General features: G+C 45.0%; 1 protein-coding gene across 2 annotated transcripts in view; it reads left to right on the top strand.

Annotated features, from left to right (window-relative positions):
* The window catches only part of ANXA11 (annexin A11), a 114480-nt gene that overhangs the window by 38345 nt on the left and 54069 nt on the right, over positions 1-22066 (top strand). The window contains exons 1-3 of one of the 2 annotated variants that reach the window (XM_033941688.1): positions 4645-4704; positions 14738-14798; positions 19540-19652. In XM_033941688.1, coding sequence (XP_033797579.1) covers positions 14747-14798; positions 19540-19652 — 165 coding nt within the window. In that variant the 5' untranslated portion in view covers positions 4645-4704; positions 14738-14746. Of the gene's footprint in view, positions 1-4644; positions 4705-14737; positions 14799-19539; positions 19653-22066 lie in introns of those variants that run through there. The other variant, XM_033941686.1, reaches the window with a different exon arrangement.

The following is a 22066-nucleotide window of genomic DNA, read 5'->3' as shown; positions in this document are numbered from 1 at the left end:
AAGTCGCATCTTCTTCCCACACAGTGACTTCAGTTCATTGGAGCCGTCCTCGACACCACTCTGATGAGGGCGTTTCTCTCCTACGATCGTCAATGGACCCTGCTCCACCTTTGCCGTCAGGTGCTCCTTCATCACTCCATTCCAGCTCGACAGATGATGATCCTCCTGGGCCACATGGCTTCGACGGTCCATGTGCTTCCTCTGGCACGACTCCACCTCAGGACACCTCAGTGGACTCTAGCCAACCAATGGTCACAGAAATCAGATCCTCTTTCTCATCCCATCTCTGTGACATCGTCTCTTCAGCAATCTCTTCATTGGTGGTTGAACTCCTCCAATCTTTCAAGGGGTCTACTCTTTCATCTACCCCCTCACTCCATGATCATAACCACGGATGCCTCCCCCTATGCATGGGGAGCTCACCTGGGAGATCTTCGCACCCAGGGACTCTGGACCCCTCAGGAGCGTCTACATCACATCAATTTCCTGGAACTCAGGGCCATGTTCTACGCTCTCAGAGCCTTCCAGCACCTTCTCTACCCTCAGGTTCTTCTACTGTGCACAGACAACCAAGACGCCATGTACTACATAAACAAGCAGGGCGGAACCGGATCTCCCCTCCTCTGTCAGGAGGCCATCCGCATCTGGACCTGGGCCACGACCCGCAGTCTCTTTCTCAAGGCTGTCTACATCCAGGGCGAACAGAACTCCTGGCCGACAATCTCAGTCGCATCCTTCAACCTCACGAGTGGACTCTGGATCCTCCGACTCTCCGCTCCATCTTTGCTCAGTGGAGCACCCCTCAGGTGGACCTATTTGCAGCTCTTCACAACCATCAGCTGCCCCAGTTCTGTTCCAGACGCTACTCCCCTCATCGTCTGGCCCCGGATGCATTCCTCCTCGATTGGTCGGGTCGGTTCCTCTATGCCTTCCCTCCACTTCCTCTGATGTTGCGGACGTTATTCAAGCTCCGCAGGGATCAGGCCACCATGATCCTCATCGCCCCTCGGTGGCCTCGCCAACACTGGTTCACTCTCCTGCTCCAGCTATGCACCAGGGAGCCCATTCCTCTACCTGTGTTTCCTACGCTACTTACACAGCAGCATCAGTCTCTACTTCATCCCAATCTGTCCTCGCTCCACCAGACAGCTTGGTTTCTCTCGGGCTGACTACTTCCGGGAATCTGTCTCAACCTGTCCGTCGTGTTTTGGATGCCTCCAGGAAGCCGGCAACTCTCCAGTGCTACCATCAAAAGTGGACCCGGTTCTCCTCTTGGTGTCTCCTGCATCACCACGACCCCACCTCATTGGCGGTGGAAACCGTCCTGGACTATTTGCTCTCTCTGTCCGACGCTGGCCTCAAATCTACCTCAATCAGAGTTCATCTCAGTGCCATCACTGCGTTCCATGAACCTATCCTGGGAAAACCACTCACAGCGCATCCCCTGGTTTCCCGGTTCATGAGAGGCCTCTTCAATGTCAAACCACCTCTGAAGCCCCCTCCAGTCGTCTGGGACCTGAATGTGGTTTTATCCGCCCTCATGAAACCTCCTTTTGAGCCTCTTGCCACAAATTCACTCAAATTTCTTACATGGAAGGTGCTTTTCCTCATTGCCATCACCTCTGCCAGGAGGGTTAGTGAGCTGCATGCACTGGTTGCCGACCCACCTTTCACTGTTTTTCACCATGACAAGGTGGTTTTGCGCACCCATCCAAAATTCCTTCCCAAAGTGGTCTCGGATTTCCACCTCAACCAGTCCATTGTTTTGCCTGTCTTTTTTCCCAAACCCCACTCTCATCCTGGGGAACAGGCGTTGCATACGCTGGACTGTAAGCGTGCCCTTGCTTACTACCTTAACCGCACCAGAGCTCACCGCTCATCTCCTCAGCTCTTTCTATCCTTCGACCCTAACCGATTAGGTCACCCCGTCTCTAAGCGAACCCTTTCCAACTGGCTTGCTGCCTGCATTGTGTTCTGTTATGCTCGGGCCGGTCTCTCACTGGAAGGTGCTGTCACGGCCCACAAGGTCAGAGCTATGGCTGCTTCTGTGGCTTTCCTCCGTTCCACGCCCATTGAGGAAATCTGCAAGGCTGCTACTTGGTCCTCAGTTCACACGTTCACCACTCACTACTGTCTGGATGCCTTCTCCAGACGGGATGGGCACTTCGGCCAATCTGTGTTACAAAATTTATTTTCCTAATGGCCAACCATCCCTCCTCCCTCTCTGTTAGCTTGGAGGTCACCCATACGTTAAGAATATGCTGCCTGCTTGTCCTGGGATAAAGCACAGTTACTTACCGTAACTGGTGTTATCCAGGGACAGCAGGCAGATATTCTTAGGACCCGCCCTCCTCCCCGGGTTGGCTTCTTAGCTGGCTTACCTTAACTGGGGACCACGCTCTCCTCCGTCGAGCGGGAAGGCACCCGCGCATGCGCGGTGCGGCCAACTAGAACTTTCTAGTTAAAGTGTCCGTACCGGGGCTCCGTCGGTGACGTCACCCATACGTTAAGAATATCTGCCTGCTGTCCCTGGATAACACCTGTTACGGTAAGTAACTGTGCTTTCTAGCACCCGTTAATGTAACGGGCTAAATGACTAGTGGTTCATATATACTATTAGGTTAGCTGGATCCTGCATGACATTGTAATGATATTGTAAGTTTATATTTTGATTTTGGTTGTTTTTAAGAATATGTTTGAATGTGTCAGAGTATTGTGTGTTATTGGTCTTTTCTATCCATTTTTATTGGCGTTCTTTTCTTTTATTGTATTATCATTGTACACCACTTGGACCTGTCATAAGAATAAGTTTTAATAAAACAGAGAGAGAGAGAGACTGGATTAAAGCCTGTGAAGTAACAGGTGTGCACATGCTGACTCGTAGCAATAAAGTATTTTCTTTTGCTTGCGAACCCTGTGTGGGTTTTTTTTTTTTTGGTATTTGTGACACCCTCGATTGCATTACCACAGGCTTAGACACATTCCTTGTGGATATTCTGAATCTGACTGGCTTCTGAAGGCTGGTCTGAGAACTAGTGCACTAGGTTGCTGTCCTTCCAGAATTCTCTGGCTCGGGTTTTTGAGGTCTACAAAGTTGCCCTTAATACTGTGGTCTCAGAGGTATCTGCTCTTGATAGATAAGCTCTCTAGGGAGAAGGGAACTGAGGGTTCCCAGAGCATACCATCGTATCTTAGCACCGCACAGCAAGTGTTCTCTGTTTTTTTTTATTATAGCTACAAGCCCCATTCGGCTTTTGCTGATGTGCAATTGCTGACTAAATGTGTGTGAAAGTACAAGGGAAAATAATTTTCATAGTCTTTAGCGAAAATGTCAAAGGTGAATTGTGGTTTCTGTTTGAAAGACTCTATCTCGGTGATGGGGCGCATTAACATAGCCCTTTCACACAGGAAGTTTCAAAGATCCATTTATAAGCAGCCTTCAGATATTGTGGCCAGATTCTCCAAACGGCGCCTACATCAGTGGCCTCTTACAAAAGCAGCACCGATCGCATGTCAAATCACGCAACAGCACCGTTTAGAGCAGTGGTTCCCAACCCTATCCTGGGGGACCCCCCAGCCAGTCGGGTTTTCAAGATATCCCTAATGAATATGCATGAGAGAGATTTGCATATAATGGAAGTGGCAGGTATGCAAATCTCTCTCATGCATATTCATTAGGGATATCTTGAAAACCCGACTGGCTGGGGGGTCCCCCAGGATAGGGTTGGGAACCACTGGTTTAGAGAATCATGGCTACGTACGTGAAAGGTAAGCACCGGAAATATATGCCAGGGTTTTAAAGGCCAAAATGTTCAATACTCGGCTCTTTATAATATTGACTAGTGTTTAACCCCGTTACATTAACGGGTGCTAGAATATATGTCTGTCTGTCTTTCTTTATTTATGTCTCTCTCCCTGCTCCTGTCTCTTTCTTCCTTTCTTTCTGTCTCTCTTTCTCCCTCCTGCTATTTTTCTCTCTCTCTCTCCCCGGCACCCTTTGTCTGTCTGTCTTTCTTTCTGTCTGTCTCTCTGGTTCCCTGTCTGTCTTTTTTTCTGTCTGTCTCTCTCCCTGAACTTCTTTTGTCTGTCTGTATTTCTTTCTGTCTCTCTCCCCCCCCCCCCCTTTCCTTTACAGAAGCAGCAGCGTATTTCCCTTCCCCTCCAGGTCCCTGTGAAGTAGTAGCAGCATTTCCCCCCCCCCCCCCACTTTCCTTTGCAGAAGCAGCAGTGATATTTCCCTTCCTCTCCAGGTCCCTGCTGAAGCAATTCCCTTCTCTTACCTGAGCTGTCCTGCTTCGTTTCAGCCCCTCCCTGCGATCTGGCCTGCTCCGTTCGGCCCCTCCCCCTTCCCTTCCCATGGGCTGGCCTGCTGCGGCCGAAGATTTTTGTTTTAAGTTTTTAAAAGTGTCGGCGGCGGCTTCTCTCAGCTGCTGATCCTCCTGTAAAGAGCAGCCTGCGATGGTGGCCAGCTTTAGCGAACCTCGCAGGCCGCTCTCCAGCCTCGGTAGCACGTTCCCTCTGACGCACGGGATCGCGTCAGAGGGAACGTGCTACCGAGTTGGAGAGCGGCCTGCGAGGTTCACTAAAGCCTGCCACCATCGCAGGCTGCTCTTTACAGGAGGATCAGCAGCAGCGGCAAGTGAGGGCCGAGATGTGTTCCCTGCCGAGGACGCGGGCAGGGAGAGAGCTTGCCTGGCTTCCACGGTGAGTGAGGGCGGGAGGAGGGGAGTGACCAGAATGTTCCCTGCCGCTGGGTTGGCTGCCACAGATCACACACCACAGCGGCAGGCAACACGAAATCCTAAGTGCGCATGTGCGCTTAGTCTTTTATTATATAGGATGCCTTGCTCTCTTAGCAATGCTAGCAAATACAAATTACAAATAGAAGTGAAGCAATATAAACCATAGACTCTTTCAGTAGGTCATCAGATGTGCTTTCCGTGCATGATCCCTTTCAATCCACGGAAATGTGTGCACAGCTATTCAACGATTTCATAAACTTTAGTCGTTACCAAGCGCTCCTCATTAACCCAATTTTCTACACTTTAATTTATAAGTTTTCTGTAGTGTAGAAAATTGAGTCAATGAGCGCTTGGTAACGACTAAAGTTTATGAAATCGTTGAATAGCTGTGCACACATTTCCGTGGATTGAAAGGGATCATGTACATAAAGCACTGATGACCTACTGAAAGAGTCTAAGCTTAGAACTACATATGGTTTATATTGCTTCACGTCTATTTGTAATTGCTGCACACGGTTCTTCAGGCTAGCAGTTCAGCTGCAAACGCAGGTTTTATACGGAGTACACTTCTCCCTCCATATTCGTGGTGGGTGCGGGCGGAACGTAGCCGTAACAGCCAGCGTTTTTACTATTGAAACCGTGAATAACTTTTCAACTGTTATTCGCGATTTTCAGGCTCATAGCGGGCAAGCAGCGATTCCCAGCGATTTTCAGGGTAATGGCGATTTTCTCCATGCATGCTGGGAAGCAGCATTTTTCTCTGTGCACGCTGGGAAGCAGCGATTTTTGTCAGAGAAAGCATGGAAGCAGCGATTTTCCAGAGTGATTGTTGGTAAGCGCTAAACTTTTTTATCGGTACAGTAAAGGAAAGGGAACTTTACTCATGATATAATTTGGGGGAGGGGGGTGCAGTCAGCATATGAAAAATCGCGAATAAGTGAAACCGCGAGTGCAGAAACCGCGAATACGGAGAGAGAAGTGTAGCACTTTCCATGATGAGTAAAAGAGCATTGTCATTTTGTCTCACACGACTTAACTACAAGACTCCTGAGGCAGGCCCCCTTGTGGGTCGAAACACTATCGTGTCGAGTCAGTCACAATAAAAAGAGACGGAACACTATTGCTCACCTTTGTTGTTTTTTTGCCAACCACTGTTTAGCTTAGCACAGCAGCAGAAGCTGGAAAGCTTTTGAGAGGCTCCAAATTGTCCGTTCTGCTATTTTTGCCTTTCAACTACCATTCTAACCCTATGGTATTTAAGGTGTTTCTTGTGCTTTCGCTTAATGATGTAAAACACTAGAGGGAAAAAACGCCCTGGATGACCCTGGAAGAAGTCGAGTCCTCCAAGGTCCCGGCTTTATCACCTCCCCCGTGCCGTCAATCACCAAACTGGCCCAATCCTTCTTCAGCCTTTTGGCGCGAACCACTCCTCTACTATTTCCTCCCTAACTCTCCCCGACTACAGTACCTCCCCACTCCAACATGCCTCGCGGCCGACACACGGGCCTCCCAGCCCCGTGTTACAATACGCCCGTCGAAACAAGCTCTCGGGCTATTCTAAACTTTTATTTGCAAGGAGATTTGTCAGCCAAATAAATAATATTGACAGACAGATGTTAAGCGTGCCACATGCTACATTGTTGACTCATTCAATTTTTACCTTGGGGGTAGTGCTTATTCAAAACAGATTCATTGTTTGCATTGCTACTAATGTTAATGAGTGCACAACTACAAAATAATACTGCTTGCGTGTACTGTGTGTTTTTGCAACTCTTGCAAATTGCACAACAGCCCAACTTCCAGCCCTGCACAGTCCACATTGTCCCTTTTTTTCTCTCCATCCAGCCTTCTTCCCCCAGTGCTGAGATCATCTTTTCAGCAGAATTATGCCCCGCCACCATCTGCCTCAGCTTACCAGTGACAATTGAACAGCGCCTCCCATTTTCTGTTCCCTTGACCTTTTGCCCAAAAGCATTGCCTTTTGCTGGTCTCCCAAGGGCTTCCATATGGCTCCAGAAAAAGGAGGACGGATTGAGACATCCGGGTTTTACTTCCATTGCTTTCAATAGAAAGAAAGCCCAGATGTCTCTATCTGTCCTATTTTTTTCTAGAGCCATATGATAATCCTACGGGCTAGCAGTAACTTTGTCTCATCCCACTGTCCGCTCAGTAGCGGCAACCACTCTTCTTTCCCCATAGTGAATATCTTCCTTCCTACCCCTCGCAACAGTGATGATCCAAGGGTATCTGACAGCCTAGGTCAAGGGTGGGCAACTTGTGGTCTGTGGTCCAGATGTGGCCCCCCATTGAATTTTATGTAGCCCATAAGACCTTGGAAGTATACACAGAAAATTCCTTAACCAGAGTTTTTCTGATTTTAAATAATGTATTTCATAGATATTTTCAGAATTGCCAGGCTAGCAGTTTTTCCATTGTTTTTACTTATTTATCATGGTTGATCTGTGCATTTCCGGGTCCAACATTAAGTAGTGTTATGCTGAATGAGCCTGAGGTGTCTGAGCCAATCGGGGCCTTAGGATGCACCAGAGGGGGCCTAAGGCCCATTGTTGAGGAAGGAGCCTAAGTAAGTTCCTGATTGGCCATTTATTTTGGAAAATGCTCCTTAAATTTGGTGATATCACTTCCAATTCCAAATTATCACCAATACTCATGTAAACTATATCTGCTAAACTTAATTAAAAATGTTAAAGTGAAGTGCTCAGATCTACAACCAACAAAGTTAAGGAGTATTTTTACCTCAGTAATCAGTAATATTCATCAGCAACAATTTTCAAAGCAGACAAGACAGAACATACTTAAAGAATCTGTCGCCCTGTGACAGCAGGGTAGTTGTGGGTCTGAGCACACTTGAACATTTTTAATTAAGTTTAGCAGATGTAGTTTAAGTGAATATTGGTGATAATTTGGAGTTAATAAAACTAACCCATGAGTCCTACTGGTAATTAGGAATGGAACCAACCAGTGCAGATCAAATCTCACCTAGCATAGTCTGTGACATCCAAGTCAAACTTGTGTAAATAGATTTGAGTCATTTGTGAATGATAAACCTGTATTTATCCTGATCCAATTATTATCGAGTTCAACTCCTTTGACCCAGTTCTGATGCAGACGTTCACATACAAATTCATGGTAGCCAAAGCCGTCCTAACGTTCTCTGCAAATACTTACTGGTACGTATGTAATAACTTGTGTAAACAAAGATTTTTCAAGCATGAAATATGAATTTAGAGATTTGAACAGGGTGAAAGTCAACAAACTATTTACAGATCTGAACCTGGGTTAGATGTGGTTAGGAAGAAGACTATCTGATCTCTAGTAATATAAATCATTACAATCATTTCATGCCTGGGCAAATATTTAGAATTAGAACCTTCCCTCATCGCTCCAGCACAGTATTTTCTCTTTTGTTAAGGCACAACTAACTCTCTAGCAGAGCATCTTCTGTTTTCATTTCCTCCCTTCTTTCCTCTGCATCTCCTTTTACTCCTCCGTTCCACTCTGTGCCCTGGATCCCTTTTTTCTTCCCCTCTTTATCTTGCCTACACTCCTTCTTCAGCAGCCTCTTTCCTCTCTCCCACACCCAGTAGGCACCAGTGCCGTACCAAAGCAGCATTATTTCCCGGAACTTAATTTGAAAAGTCAACACTGCAAATATTCCATGACACCTTAAAATACCAATATACCTCCTACTGGAAAGTAGAACATAGAAACATAGAAAAAGCGGCAGAAAAGGGCTATAGCCCATCAAGTCTGCCCATTCCAAGTATCCCCCCCCTGAGTTTACTCCCTTAAAGATCCCACGTGAGTATCCCATTTTCTCTTAAAATCCGTCACGCTGCTGGCCTCTATCACCTGGAGTGGGAGTCTGTTCCAATGATCCACAACTCTCTCGGTGAAGAAATACTTCCTGAAGTCTCCATGGAGCTTCCCTCCCCTGATTTTCAGCGGATGCCCTCTGGTGGTCGAGGGTCCCATGAGCCGGAAGATATCATCTTCTGACTTGATGCGTCCCGTGATATACTTATATGTTTCAATCATATCTCCTCGTTCTCTTCTTTCCTCAAGTGAGTACAGCCGCAATTTCTTTAGTCTTTCTTCATACGTGAGATCCTTGAGCCCCAAGACCATCCTGGTTGCTGTTCGCTGAACCGACTCGATCCTCAGCACGTCCTTTCGGTAGTGTGGTCTCCAAAACTGAACACAGTACTCCAAGTGAGGCCTCACCATGGCTCTGTACAATGGCATCATAACTTCAGGTCTCCTGCTGACGAAACCTCTGCGGATACACCCCATCATTTGTCTTGCCCTGGAGGAAGCCTTCTCCACTTGATTGGCAACCTTCATGTCCTCGCTAATGATCACTCCTAGATCGCGTTCCGCTGTGGTCCTAACCAAGGTCTCACCATTTAGTACATAAGTTCTACGCGGGTTTCTCTTTCCCAGGTGCATTATCTTGCATTTTTTAGCATTGAAGCCAAGCTGCCAAGTAGTTGACCATTGTTCCAGCAGCAGTAGATCGTGTGTCATATTATCAGGTAATATGCTTCTGTCTACTATGTTGCAAAGTTTGGCATCGTCGGCGAACAGTGATAACTTTCCTCTAAGTCCTTTCGTCATATCTCTTATGAATAAGTTGAATAAAATCGGACCCAGGACCGAGCCCTGCGGCACTCCACTTATCACGTCCGATGCTTTGGATGGCGTACCGTTCACCACTACCCTCTGATGTCTGCCGCTCAGCCAATCCCCAACCCATGTAGTTAGAGTGTCTCCTAATCCTATCGATTTCAGCTTGTTCAGTAATCTTCGATGAGGGACGCTATCAAATGCTTTACTGAAGTCCAAATACAGAATGCTTGCCTACCCAGAAACTGTATAATAGTAGAATACCTCACCTTGGTCATGCATACAGAAGACCAAACCAGAATGCTTGCCTACCCAGAAACTGTATAATAGTAGAATACCTCACCTTGGTCATGCATACAGAAGACAGACCTCCAGATACAGAATAAGCCGACAATAAATTAGAACTAGAAATACACAGACTCCAACTAAATTCTTCCCGGTCAATATTCAGCCAGCAGCGATCAGTTTTGTTTTATGAATGCTGATTGCTGTGGGCAAACTTGGACCTGGATATTTAATGCTGGGACATATCCAGGTGCCTGCATTGAAAATCCAGGGCTATATGGCATGTGCTGGCCAGGACTTGCATAAGATTCTTATGTAGGCCCTAGATCAGTGGTCTCAAACTTGCAGTTCGTGGGCCACATACGGCCTGCCCGGTACTATTTTGAGGCCCTCGGTATATTTATCATAATCACAAAAGTAAAATAAAACAGTTTCTTGATCATATGTCTCTTTAGCTATAAATTACAATATTATTATTAAGACTTATCCAAAAGGAAAGATTAATAAACTATAAAGAGTTTTACCTCATACAAAATTGTCATTTCTTTAATAAAACATTAACTATTTTTTTTCTGAGGCCCTTCAAGTACCTAAAAATCCAAAATGTGGCCCTGCAAAGGGTTTGAGTTTGAGACCACTGCCCTAGATGAATATCTGCCAGAATTTGCATCCCCTCTGAATCCTCTCTCCCTTCCTTCATCCTCACCCAAAGGCAACCGAGCCTCTGATCATACCCCTCTCACCCTGTAGGCCTTCCCCCTGCCCTAGCTTCCCTGGTGATCAAGGATTCTTACAGGCAGGAGTACCTTGAGATTTCTGCTAGAGGTTGTGGTAGCCATTTTGACACTGGAGCCATGACAGGTGAAGAGGATGGCCAAGATTTACAGACCTCCAAGACAACAGGTAGACAAGGATATGGAATTAATCGAAGACATTGAAAACATCACCTTGCGTGGGGACACAGTACTGGTAGGGGACTTTAATATGCCCGATGCAGATTGGAATGCACTTACCGCACAAACTAGCGGCAGCAGAAGTTTGTTAACCTCCATAAAGGGTGCACAGCTCAAACAATTGGTATTGGAGCCCACTAGGGACCAGGCGTTACTAGACCTGGTACTCACCAACGGAGACAGCGTATCGGAAGTTTCAGTGGGTGATACGCTGGCCTCCATCGACCATAACATGGTTTGGTTCAACCTTCGGAAGGGTTTCACCAGATCGACCACAACAACAAAGGTCCTTAATTTTCGGGGCACTGACTTCAAACGCATGGGAGACTTCGTCCGTCGGGCACTGCAAGACCATGCCGAAACCAATAATGTAGAGGATATGTGGGCAAACCTGAAATCTACCCTACATGAAGCAACAAATCGCTATATAAAAACAGTAAGCAAACGACGGAGAAATAACAGACCCCAGTGGTTCACTACAGAAATCTTGGACCTCGTTAAGAAAAAGAAAAAAGCATTTGTTTCCTACAAACAATCAGGAAGAGGAGCAGTCAAAGAAGACTATCTGGCCAGGTCCAAAGCTGTCAAAATGGCAGTCAGAGAGGCCAAGCTTCAAATAGAAGAGAATCTAGCAAAGGACATTCGGAAAGGGGATAAATCCTTTTTCAGGTACATCAGTGATAGGAAGAGAAACACAAATGGGATAGTACGCCTTAGGAAAGCAGACGGGACTTATGCAGAATCAGATTCCGAGAAAGCAGAACTGCTGAACGAGTACTTCTGCTCAGTCTTTACCTGCGAGGCGCCAGGGTCCGGTCCACAATTGCAAGCAAGGCAAAGCTCAGGAGACCCGTTCTGGAATTTCGAGATAACACCCAGCAGCGTCTACTGCGAACTATCAAGACTTAAAGTGAACAAAGCCATGGGACCGGACAATCTACACCCCAGGGTGCTTAGAGAGCTGTGTGATGTCCTGGCGGAGCCATTGTCTGTGCTCTTCAATCTTTCCTTGAGGGCGGGAAGAGTCCCCTTGGACTGGAAAACAGCCAATGTAATCCCACTCCACAAAAAGGGCTGCAGGACGGAGGCTGAGAATTACAGACCGGTGAGTCTCGCATCCATAGTGAGTAAACTCATGGAAACGCTAATTAAGCATAAATTAGATACGATCCTGGATGAGAAGAATCTAAGGGATCCCCGCCAACATGGATTTACCAAGGGCAGGTCCTGCCAATCCAATCTAATTAGTTTCTTTGACTGGATAACAAGGAAACTGGATGTGGGCGAGTCCCTAGACGTCGTTTACTTGGACTTTAGTAAAGCTTTTGATAGCGTCCCGCACCGCAGACTATTGAACAAGATGAAATCAATGGGACTGGGAGAGACATTAACTACATGGGTCAGTGATTGGCTAAACGGTAGACTTCAGAGAGTGGTGGTGAATGGTGCCCCTTCCAAAATGTCAGAGGTGATCAGTGGAGTGCCGCAGGGCTCGGTCTTGGGCCCGATTCTCTTCAACATATTTGTGGGAGATCTGACTCAGGGGCTTCAGGGTAAAATCACATTATTTGCCGATGACGCCAAACTATGCAACATTGTAAGTGAGAACACTTTACCAGATAGTATGACGCAGGACCTACTTCTATTGGAACACTGGTCCTCAACTTGGCAGCTAAACTTTAACGCTAGAAAATGTAAGGTCATGCACCTCGGCAGCAGGAATCCATGCAAAACTTATACACTTAATGGTGAAACCTTAGTTAGGACCAAGGCGGAACGTGATTTGGGGGTGATCATTAGCGAAGACATGAAGACTGCCAATCAAGTGGAGAAGGCTTCTTCAAAGGCAAGACAAATGATGGGTTGTATCCGAAGAAGCTTTATCAGCCGGAAGCGCGAAGTTATTATGCCGTTGTACAGATCCATGGTGAGGCCCCATCTGGAATATTGTGTACAATTCTGGAGGCCACATTACCAAAAAGATGTACTGAGAGTTGAGTCGGTTCAGAGAATGGCCACCAGGATGGTCTCGGGACTCAAAGACCTCCCGTATGAGGGAAGGCTGAATAAATTGCAGCTATACTCACTCGAAGAACGTAGAGAGAGAGGAGACATGATAGAGACGTTTAAATATATCACCGGCCGTATTGAGGTGGAGGATGATATCTTCTTTTTTAAAGGTCCCTCGGCCACAAGAGGACATCCGCTGAAAATCAGGGGTGGGAAATTTCATGGTGACACCAGGAAGTTCTTCTTCACCGAAAGAGTGGTCGATCGTTGGAATGAACTTCCGCTTCAGGTGATTCAGGCCAGCAGCGTGCCAGATTTTAAAAGGAAATGGGATACACATGTGGGATCTCTAGGGAGGTAATAAAATGTAGAGGGGATACACATGTGGTATCTCTAGGGGGGTAAATTCAGGGGGTGGGTTGTTAAAGTGGGCAGACTAGATGGGCTATAGCCCTTTTCTGCCGTCATCTTCTATGTTTCTATGTTTCTAAGTGCTTTATTATTTTTAGAGGTAGGAAGGGGGCATCAGAGAGCCCTCATGGCACTACCCAGAAGTTAACCAGACCCTGGCCAATATTAGCTCAGTGTCTAAAGACTAGGACAACTTTTTTTTTTTTTAAACTGTATACACACACATTTTTTTTCAAATATGAAATATGAATTTAGAGATTTGAACAAGGTCAAAGCCAGCATTATCAAGTATTTAGTATTTATGGACCAGCTGGCACTGACCAGACAGTACAGGGGTGGTTAGTGCTGATAGTTGGCACTATCCAGTTAAGAGCTGCTGATTATCTGTGGATAGGCAGGTATGAGTGATTTAACCAGGCTGGAGGCTCTCTTGACTGGTTAAATTGCTTTGAATGTTGAGCTCCTCTCCAGTTTTTTTTTTTTTGGGGGGGGGGGGGGGGGGGTTTGGGGTTTTTTTCTGTCTACATCAGCCAGGGCAGGATTAAAACATATTAGGGCATGAACAAACTAGGTATGTTCCCAAGGCAAAAATGTTCAGATATACTCTCAAAGCCATTCTGCTAGCACATTTTTGCCTTGTAAATTAATGACTGACAGAAGGAAGAGTGGAGGTAAGGCAAAACCATCAATGCGCACAAAGGTCTGCTTATTCTGCCCATCCCCTGTGCATATTTTCTTGTCAACAGGAGTAGCTGAGAAATTATTCTTGCCTGCTGCTTCCTTCTTGGCTGTCAGGACCTCATGGGGCTTTGCTTGTGAGAATTTTTAAATATTTATACAGTGGTACCTCAGAGTCCGAATGCCCCAGAGAACTCGAACGACTTGAAATCCGAACTTTTTTTAAATTTAATTTTGCCCCGAAATCCGAATGCTGCTTTGGAATCCAAAGCTTCCCCTCTGACGCAGCTTCCTGTTTCCGCCTGGGAGGGAAGCTTTGGGCTGTGCACTGCTTGCAGTTGCCGTTGCCGATCTTGCTGCTTCTGCCGGTGGGGGTCCCGATTTTGCTGTCTCTGCTGGTGGGGGTCCCGATCTTGCTGTCTTTGCCGGTGGGGGTCCCGATCTTGTTGTCTGAGTTTGTGGGATCAAGTAACGGATTAATCCAGTTTCTATTATTTTCAATGGGAAAAATTGTCTTGGAATTAGAACGTTTTGGAACTTGAACTGGGTTCTGGAACAGATTAAATTCGGATTCCAAGGTACCACTGTATTAGGGCGAGTGACTCATTGTACTTCTTTGCCTGGCAACCCACCAAATGGTTAATCCTGCTCTGACTCTAACATCCTCTCCGCTCCTGTTTTCTGCCCCGAAAACCCGCTAGCCCACCAGATAAGGCTTAAGGGGGGCTTACAGGGCTTAATATAGCCTGAAAAATGAAAATGCATTTTTTGTTTTAAAACCGCGAATAAGCGAATCCATAGATATGGAATTCGTGAATACGGAGGGGGAAGTGTACAATCTTTGTATGTGGAAATGTACAAACGGGTTTGGGCATAAATAAGCACGTCACATTGAAATAATACTGTATGATTGTGGTGTGTGGAAATCTGTTCCTTCCTCATCTCCATTTTTGAAAGTCCAGTTTATGCAATGAATTTTAGGTTTTATGGGCTTTCCTATTTACATTACAGATCTGAGCGATGAGTTACCCCGGCTACCCTCCAGCGGGTGGATATCCTTCCCAGCCCCCAGGTGAGCAGTTTCAGCATGCTTGGTGAATTTGGTGAAAGATGTTTTGCAAGTCGAGCAATTGCTAGCGTTTTTCATGAAAGGGTTGGACCGTGATAGACACTGGTCACTCTGGTTGGGTGATTTGACCTTTTCCTAGGATGTAAGTTCCTTTTATTTATTTATTTAAAAAATTTTGTGTCCGCTTTAAATCAAAGCGGATTACAATAAAATATACTAATTCAAATATGACATTCAAAACATACATATATAAAATGCACCTAAGAATCAAGTAAGCAGACTCTAACCCCCTCCTTTACAAATCAGCGCTAGCGTTTGTAGCACCGGCCACGGTGGTAACAGCTCAGATGCTCATGAGAATTCTATGAGTGTCGGAGCTGTTACCACGGCAGCCGGCACTAAAAACTCTAGTGCGAGAGGTTTCAGGGAGATTGACTTAGGTGTAATGTTAGGAAATTCTTTTACACAGAGAGAGTGGTGGATGCCTGGAATGCCCTCCCGAGGGAGGTGGTAGAAAGGAAAACAGTGACAGAATTCAAAAAAGCATGGGATAAACACAGAAGATCTCTGATTAGAAAATGAGTGGTGTACATTCAAGAACCAAGGCCGATACTGGGAAGACTTCCACAGTCTGTGTCCCTTGGTGTCAGGTCAAAAGCGCGCTGGGACAAAGGCGCGTGCAGACAATTGAGCACAGCGCGGAGGCGCACGCCGCACAAAATTACAGTTTTTACGGCTCCGACGGGGGGGGGGGGGGCGTGGGAGGGGAACCCCCCCACTTTACTTAATAGAGATCGCGCCACGTTGTGGGGGATGTGGGGGGTTGTAACCCCCCACATTTTACTGAAAACTTCACTTTTTCCCTGTTTTTAGGGAAAAAGTTAAGTTTACAGTAAAATGTGGAGGGTTACAACCCCCCAAACCCCCCCACAACGCCGGCGCGATCTCTATTAAGTAAACTGGGGGACTCCCCAACAAAACCCCCTGTCGGAGCCCCTAAAAACTGTAATTTTCTTCGGCACGTGCCTCCATCATGCGCTCAGTTGTTGGCGCGCGCCTTTGTCTTTCGCCGAGTTGTCTATGAACCGTGTCTCTTATATATGGCAGTTTGGTATAGGATGGGCTAGGGAGGACATTGATGGAAATTCTAGTAACTTGGAACATGAGGACGTTGCTGGACAGACTTTACGGTATGCGACCCTGCAAGCGACAAGATGGTTGAATGGGCTGGAGTTAGCTTTGATGGCAACTCTTAGTAGTTGGAACCTATGGGTCAGAATTATCGGTGAAAAAAAACAATTTAATTTAATCATGAATTTATTTTTTATTTACTCAGTTTCCTATACTGTTCTCCCAGGGGCACTCAGAATGGTTTACATTAATTTATTCAGGTACTCAAGCATTTTTCCCTGTCCGTCCTGTCGGGCTCACAATCTGTCTAATGTACCTGGGGCAATGGGGGAGATTAAGTGACTTGCCCAGGGTCAAAAGAAGCAACGTGGGTTTGAATCCATAACCTCAGGGTGCTGATCTGTAGCTTTAACCACTGCGCCACACAGTAGACAGACTGGATGGACTGTTCAGGTTTTTATCTGCAGTCATTTACTATGTCACTGTGTCACCATTCATGAAACAATACTAACACTGTTCATTTAGTCTTTTGAAGTACTCTAGTAGTGACTTATTTTTTTTTTAATAGTGTCCACTGCTAATCCTGAAAATACAATATCTGCTATAAAAACTGCTATAAATTAACAACTAGAGTGGGTTTTACCACTACTACTAATCATTTCTATATCACTACTAGATATATGCAGTACTGTACATTATCTGCCAGCAAAAAAAGAAGGGATCAATTTTCTCTGCAAAAAACACTACCAGGCACAGTCTGTGGATCTGATCACCAACTCCTTGTAGCCAAAGTCAGGGTCAGACTGTGCAAGATCAAGCATCCAGCTATGCAGAAGTTTGATGTCAGTGAGATCCCTGTGCAGTATGTAATCAAAGTGAGTAACAGGTTCAATCTGCTCAGGCAGGAAGGAGGAAGCTCAGACAAATTGTGTGCAGAGATCACTGAAACTTACTCAAAAGCATGTGCCATACAAGAAGCCAGTACATGGTAGGAACTGGCTAACTGCAACCACCTTCCAAATTGCTGAAAAGAGGAGAGAGGTAAAGGCTAAGGGCAGGTTGTATGAGGCGAGACGAGTCAATGCTGATTTCCAAAGAGCAGCCAGGAAAGCCAAGAACAACTTCCTGAATGCTTGATGCATGAACCTCGAAGAAACTTACAAGAAGGGCCACACCAGGAAGTTATTTGCCATGGTGAAACAAGTGAAAAAGCCTTTCTCAGCATGCCAATCAACCATCACTGTGATGGGAATGAAATTAGCAACCAGCAGGACATCAAGCAGAGAAGGAAAGATTACACAGAGGAATTCTATATCAGCACCAGCACTGACTACCCTGAAGAGCTTGGGGTGGGGAGGGGGGGGGGTCAAGAGGAAGTAGAACCAGACCTATTGGAAAGTGAAGTTGATTGGGTGCTGAGGAAGCTGCCAAACAACAAAGCACCTGACATTGATGGAATCTCTCCAGAACTGCTCAGACCAGTCCCAAGAGCCGTACTGACAGCACTATGCCAGAAGATCTGGAGGACCTGCATATAACCAAAAGAATGGGAAAAATAAACGTTTTTATCCTACTGCTGAAGAAAGATGACACCAGGGACTGTACTAACTATAGAACAGAGGCACTTGGGCAACATCCTTGATTGGGAACTTTCTGATGCCAAAACTGGATTCTGTAAGGGTAGAGGGACCCGTGATCACATCGCAAACTTGAGATAGATCATAGAAAAGACGAGGGAGTACCAGAAGAAGCTCTGCCTTTTGCTTCATTGATTATACCAAGGCTTTTGAGACCGTGTTGAGCATGACAAGCTTTGGGAAGCACTGAATGAGGTAGCAGTGCCAATGCACTTAATCAGGTTAATCAGATCGCTCTATTACAATCAAGAAGCTACAGTTTGAAGCAAGTATGGAGATACAGAATGGTTCAAGATCAAAAAGATACAAGACAAGGATGCATCCTCTTTCCTTTTCTTTTAAACCTTTATGCAGAAGTAATCCATGAGGAAGCTGGACTTAGATGATTTGAGTGTTGGGGTGAAAATAGGTGGAAGAACCATCAGCAGTCTGAGATACGCAGATGATACTACCCTGCTGGCAGAGTGAGAAGGACCTCAAGAAGTTGATCCTTAAGCTGAAAGAAGAAAGTGAGAAGGTGGGACTTTTTACATGAACATCAAGAAGAGCAAAATCATGACTACCACCAATAAGAAAGTCCACATAAAGATCAACAATGAAGAAATAGAAGTAGTTGACAGCTTCGTTTTCCTTGGGTCCCTCATTGATCACAGTGGCAGTTCGACAGCAGAGATCAAGCATCGATTAGCACTGAGGCATGCAGTTATGGTGAGCATGGACTAAATATGAAAGTGCAAGGACATCTCAATCGCCATCAAACAAAAAATGATCACTGCCATTGTGTTCCCAATTGCAACATATGGCTGTGAGACATGGGCACTCACCAAAGCAGATAGAAGAAAAATTGATGCCTTTGAGCTGTGGTGCTGGAGAAGACTTCTATTAATCCCATGGACAGCGTGGATCACCAACAATGATATTCTTGACCATATAAATCCAGAGTTGTCCCTGGAAGGCAAGTTTACCAGACAGAAACTAACCTATTTTGGATATGTGATGAGGGTGAATTCACTAGAAAAGGAGGTGCTACTTGGAATGGTCAGTGGTAAAAGGAAGCAGGAGAGATCAAAGGCCTGATACAGGCCTTTCACAGGAATGACACGGGAATGAACATCAAGCAATTGAAAGAAGCTGTGGAAAACAGGGAAGCATGGTGAGGACTGGCCTACAGAGTATTCAAGTGTCAGACACAAATGAATAGATAGATAGTAGTAGTACACATTTATATGCATATACTTTCTCTGTCCCTAGTGGGCTCACAATCTAATGTGCTTTTTGTACCTGAGACAATGGAGGGTTAAGTGACTGGCCCATGGTCCTAAGGAGCTGTAGTGGAAATTGAACCTAGTTCCCCAGGATCACAGTCTGCTGCACTAACCATTAAGTTACTTATCCACTTTAATTCTCTTTCCTCCAACTTACCGTTCTATATACATTTGGGGTAATTCTATAACATGGCACCTTGATATAGGCATTACAGAGGGATGCCAGTTCTGTGGCATTTAAGCATGTCTAAACTATTATGGAAGAGTAGCGTAAAGGCTTGTTGGCATGCTGGAACCTTGCTATACTCACTAAATGGTAGGTCACAATGGCACCATGCAGCATACACAACTAATAGTGTTCTATAAAGTAGTGACATGGCCATAGCCTACCCATGTGTATACCCCCATTGCAAGTATGCGCTATGCAGATGTAACTTAATTAATATTTTTATTTATTTTAAAATTTCCATTCTATTAGTGTTCTGTATATATGTAAACCTCTTTAAATGTGTAACTACAAAAAGGCAATATACAATTCCCGTTTCAAGTTTCAAATTTATTAGATATTTATATACCGCCTATCAAGGTTTATCTAAGCGGATTTTACAATCAGGTACTCAAGAATTTTCCATATCTGTCCTGGTGGGCTCACAATCTATCTAGCGTACCTTTCTGCTTTCCGGCCGATTCTTATGTTTCTTCTGGTTTTAGGTGGTAATCCTTGGGGCGGCTCTGGCTATCCATCAGGTAACCCACCTCCAATTGGACTTGATAATTTAACAAACTTCAGCCAGCAGTATAATCCCCAATATATGCCTGGGATGGTAAGTATTAACTTGGTCTAATATGAGTCAAACTGCAGCCTAATGTGAAATGGAGATTTTGATGGGGGGATCGTTGGGGGGGTCCGGCAGGAGGGGTTGGGTACCCTTCTGTAGGCGATCTTCGGGGGACGGGGCCTACCGGCAGGAAGAATTGGGCACCTCCTGGGTAGGAGGGGTTGGGCACCCTCCTGCCACGATCGTCGGATGGGGAGGAGAGGGGAGACTGGCAGCTGTAGCCGCTATACTAATCGCAGCAGGGAAATCACTTGACGCGATTAAGTATAGCAGCCACGTCTGAACAAACCTGATTCTGTAACTGGTATCTGCAACATGGATGTCGGTTACAGAATCGGGTTTACTTTGGGCGGATTTTGTTCAGATTCTGTATAGGACGGGTGTCCTATACAGAATCCGGGCCTTTATGCCTGTAAGAAGAAGAGATTTATTCAGAGAATTTGCTTAACGCATTTTGCCTTCCCTATGTAATTCAAATTTTACCTAAAGCACAGTATGATAAGTATTTATTACAAAGTAAATATCTCATCTATCCTGTACACATCCCCCTCCATATTCACGGGTTTGGAGCTCGCGACTTCGTTTATTCGCGGTTTTCATTTGGGTGACCCACTCCCACCTTCTGGACCTCTCCACTTACTTACTTTTTAAAACCTGGTGGTCTAGCAGTGAAGCAGGACAGGAGCGATCTTCCTACGCTCCTGCTCTGTGCAGAACTGGAAACAAAAAATGGCGGCCCTAAAGTTATTTGTGATTTTTTGGGGTATTTGTGGGCTGGCTTAGCCCCTAACCCCCGTGAATATGGAGGGGGATGTGTATTTATTTTAATTCAAGCTCTATTTCTATCAAACTGTGACAAAAGAAAAAGGAACACTAGAACCATAAATTTGCATGTATCAAACATCTACAGTAAACATACAATTTTATTTATTTATTTATTTAAAACATTTTTAATCCGCCTTTATCCAAGGCGGCTTACAAATTTCCATGTACAGTAAAATTGTAAAATAAAGACGTACATCAAATAGAGGAAAATACAGTTACAATAGTCTGTCTGCATAGCCACAACATGACTGCATTCAAACTATTCTTAAGTACCATCGTTCTTCAGTTTGATAAACAATTTACCTGTAAAAGCCTAACTCAAACCACTATTATATATTCACTATAAACAAAAAAACTTGTAGAAACAGGTAGGTTTTAAGCAACTTCCTAAATTGCAGGAGATTTCTACAAAGACATAGGGGTCCTTTTATCAAGCTACAGTAGGGGTTTAACATGCATAATACCACGCATTAAACCGCCTGCTATGCTAGCCGCTAATGCCTGCATTGAGCAGGCGTTAGTTTTTTAGCCGGCCGTGGGGGTTAGTGAGTGATGAAATGTCTGGCGCGCTAAACCTGCTAGCACGGCTTGATAAAAAGACCCCATAATGTTCCTGACAATGCATTCCACAACTGTGGACCGGCTAAAGAGAAGCAATACGTACACCATTACTAATGGAAAATAAAATTTAATCAGAGTTGGGGACCTTGGGTGAAAAGCTCAGTTGGTTTCCACATAACTGTAACTTTCTGCATAATGTTGTTTAATCACTTGCAGTTCATTTTTCTGCATCATACAATATATGTATTGTATTCCACCAATATTGTAGGATTAATAAAGTGGGCATTTTTCCATTTGGAGAGAATCATCTGACATGCCAGTAATACGTCTGCCTGCTGATACTGTAATGGGTCAAAGTCTTGACTTCAAGGCTTGAGATTTAAATAATATACTGAATTGCAGAGGTAGATCAAAATGAGACATTTTTTGAATGTGGGTTGTATAGGTGATCCCAAAACTGCTGAATTAAAGGTGAAGCCAATGTCATGTGCATTAAGGATTGTAGTTACCAACATGGGCTACCATTGAGACACGATATTTTTCCACTAACTTGTACTATTTTAATGCAGTGATACCTAGTTACTAATATCAGGAGATAATAAAAGAACACAACTTAAGAGTAGCCCACCTTGATAACTATGTTCCTTAATTTTCTTGGGTAAAGTCACAATGTTGGCACACACACTAATGTGAAAGGGATTTTTTTCCCCTCCGTTCTCCTGATTTCCCCTATTATTGCATATGTGTCATACCTAATAATTTCTGATCTTTAAACAAAATATAATATTAGATAAAGGGAACTTGAGTAAACACATAAGTCTTTAAATTACTTCCCTTTATTTAAGGAAGAAAGTTATCCAACACCCATATGGAAAAGGTAACAGCAGCAAATGTGGAATAGGAAGTCAGTTCATATCTTGCAGCCACTCCTTACAACATTGGGAAAGCCACTGAACCTTCTATACCTTGGATTTGATTCTGAGCAGGTTCTGGCAGCATTGTCAGTGGGGGAT

The sequence above is a fragment of the Geotrypetes seraphini genome, chromosome 4 (assembly GCF_902459505.1).
Source record: "Geotrypetes seraphini chromosome 4, aGeoSer1.1, whole genome shotgun sequence".
NCBI classification, from domain to species: Eukaryota; Metazoa; Chordata; class Amphibia; order Gymnophiona; family Dermophiidae; genus Geotrypetes; species Geotrypetes seraphini.
The sequence above is the reverse complement of the archived record's forward strand: the minus strand, read 5'-3'. Positions and strand labels throughout refer to the sequence as shown.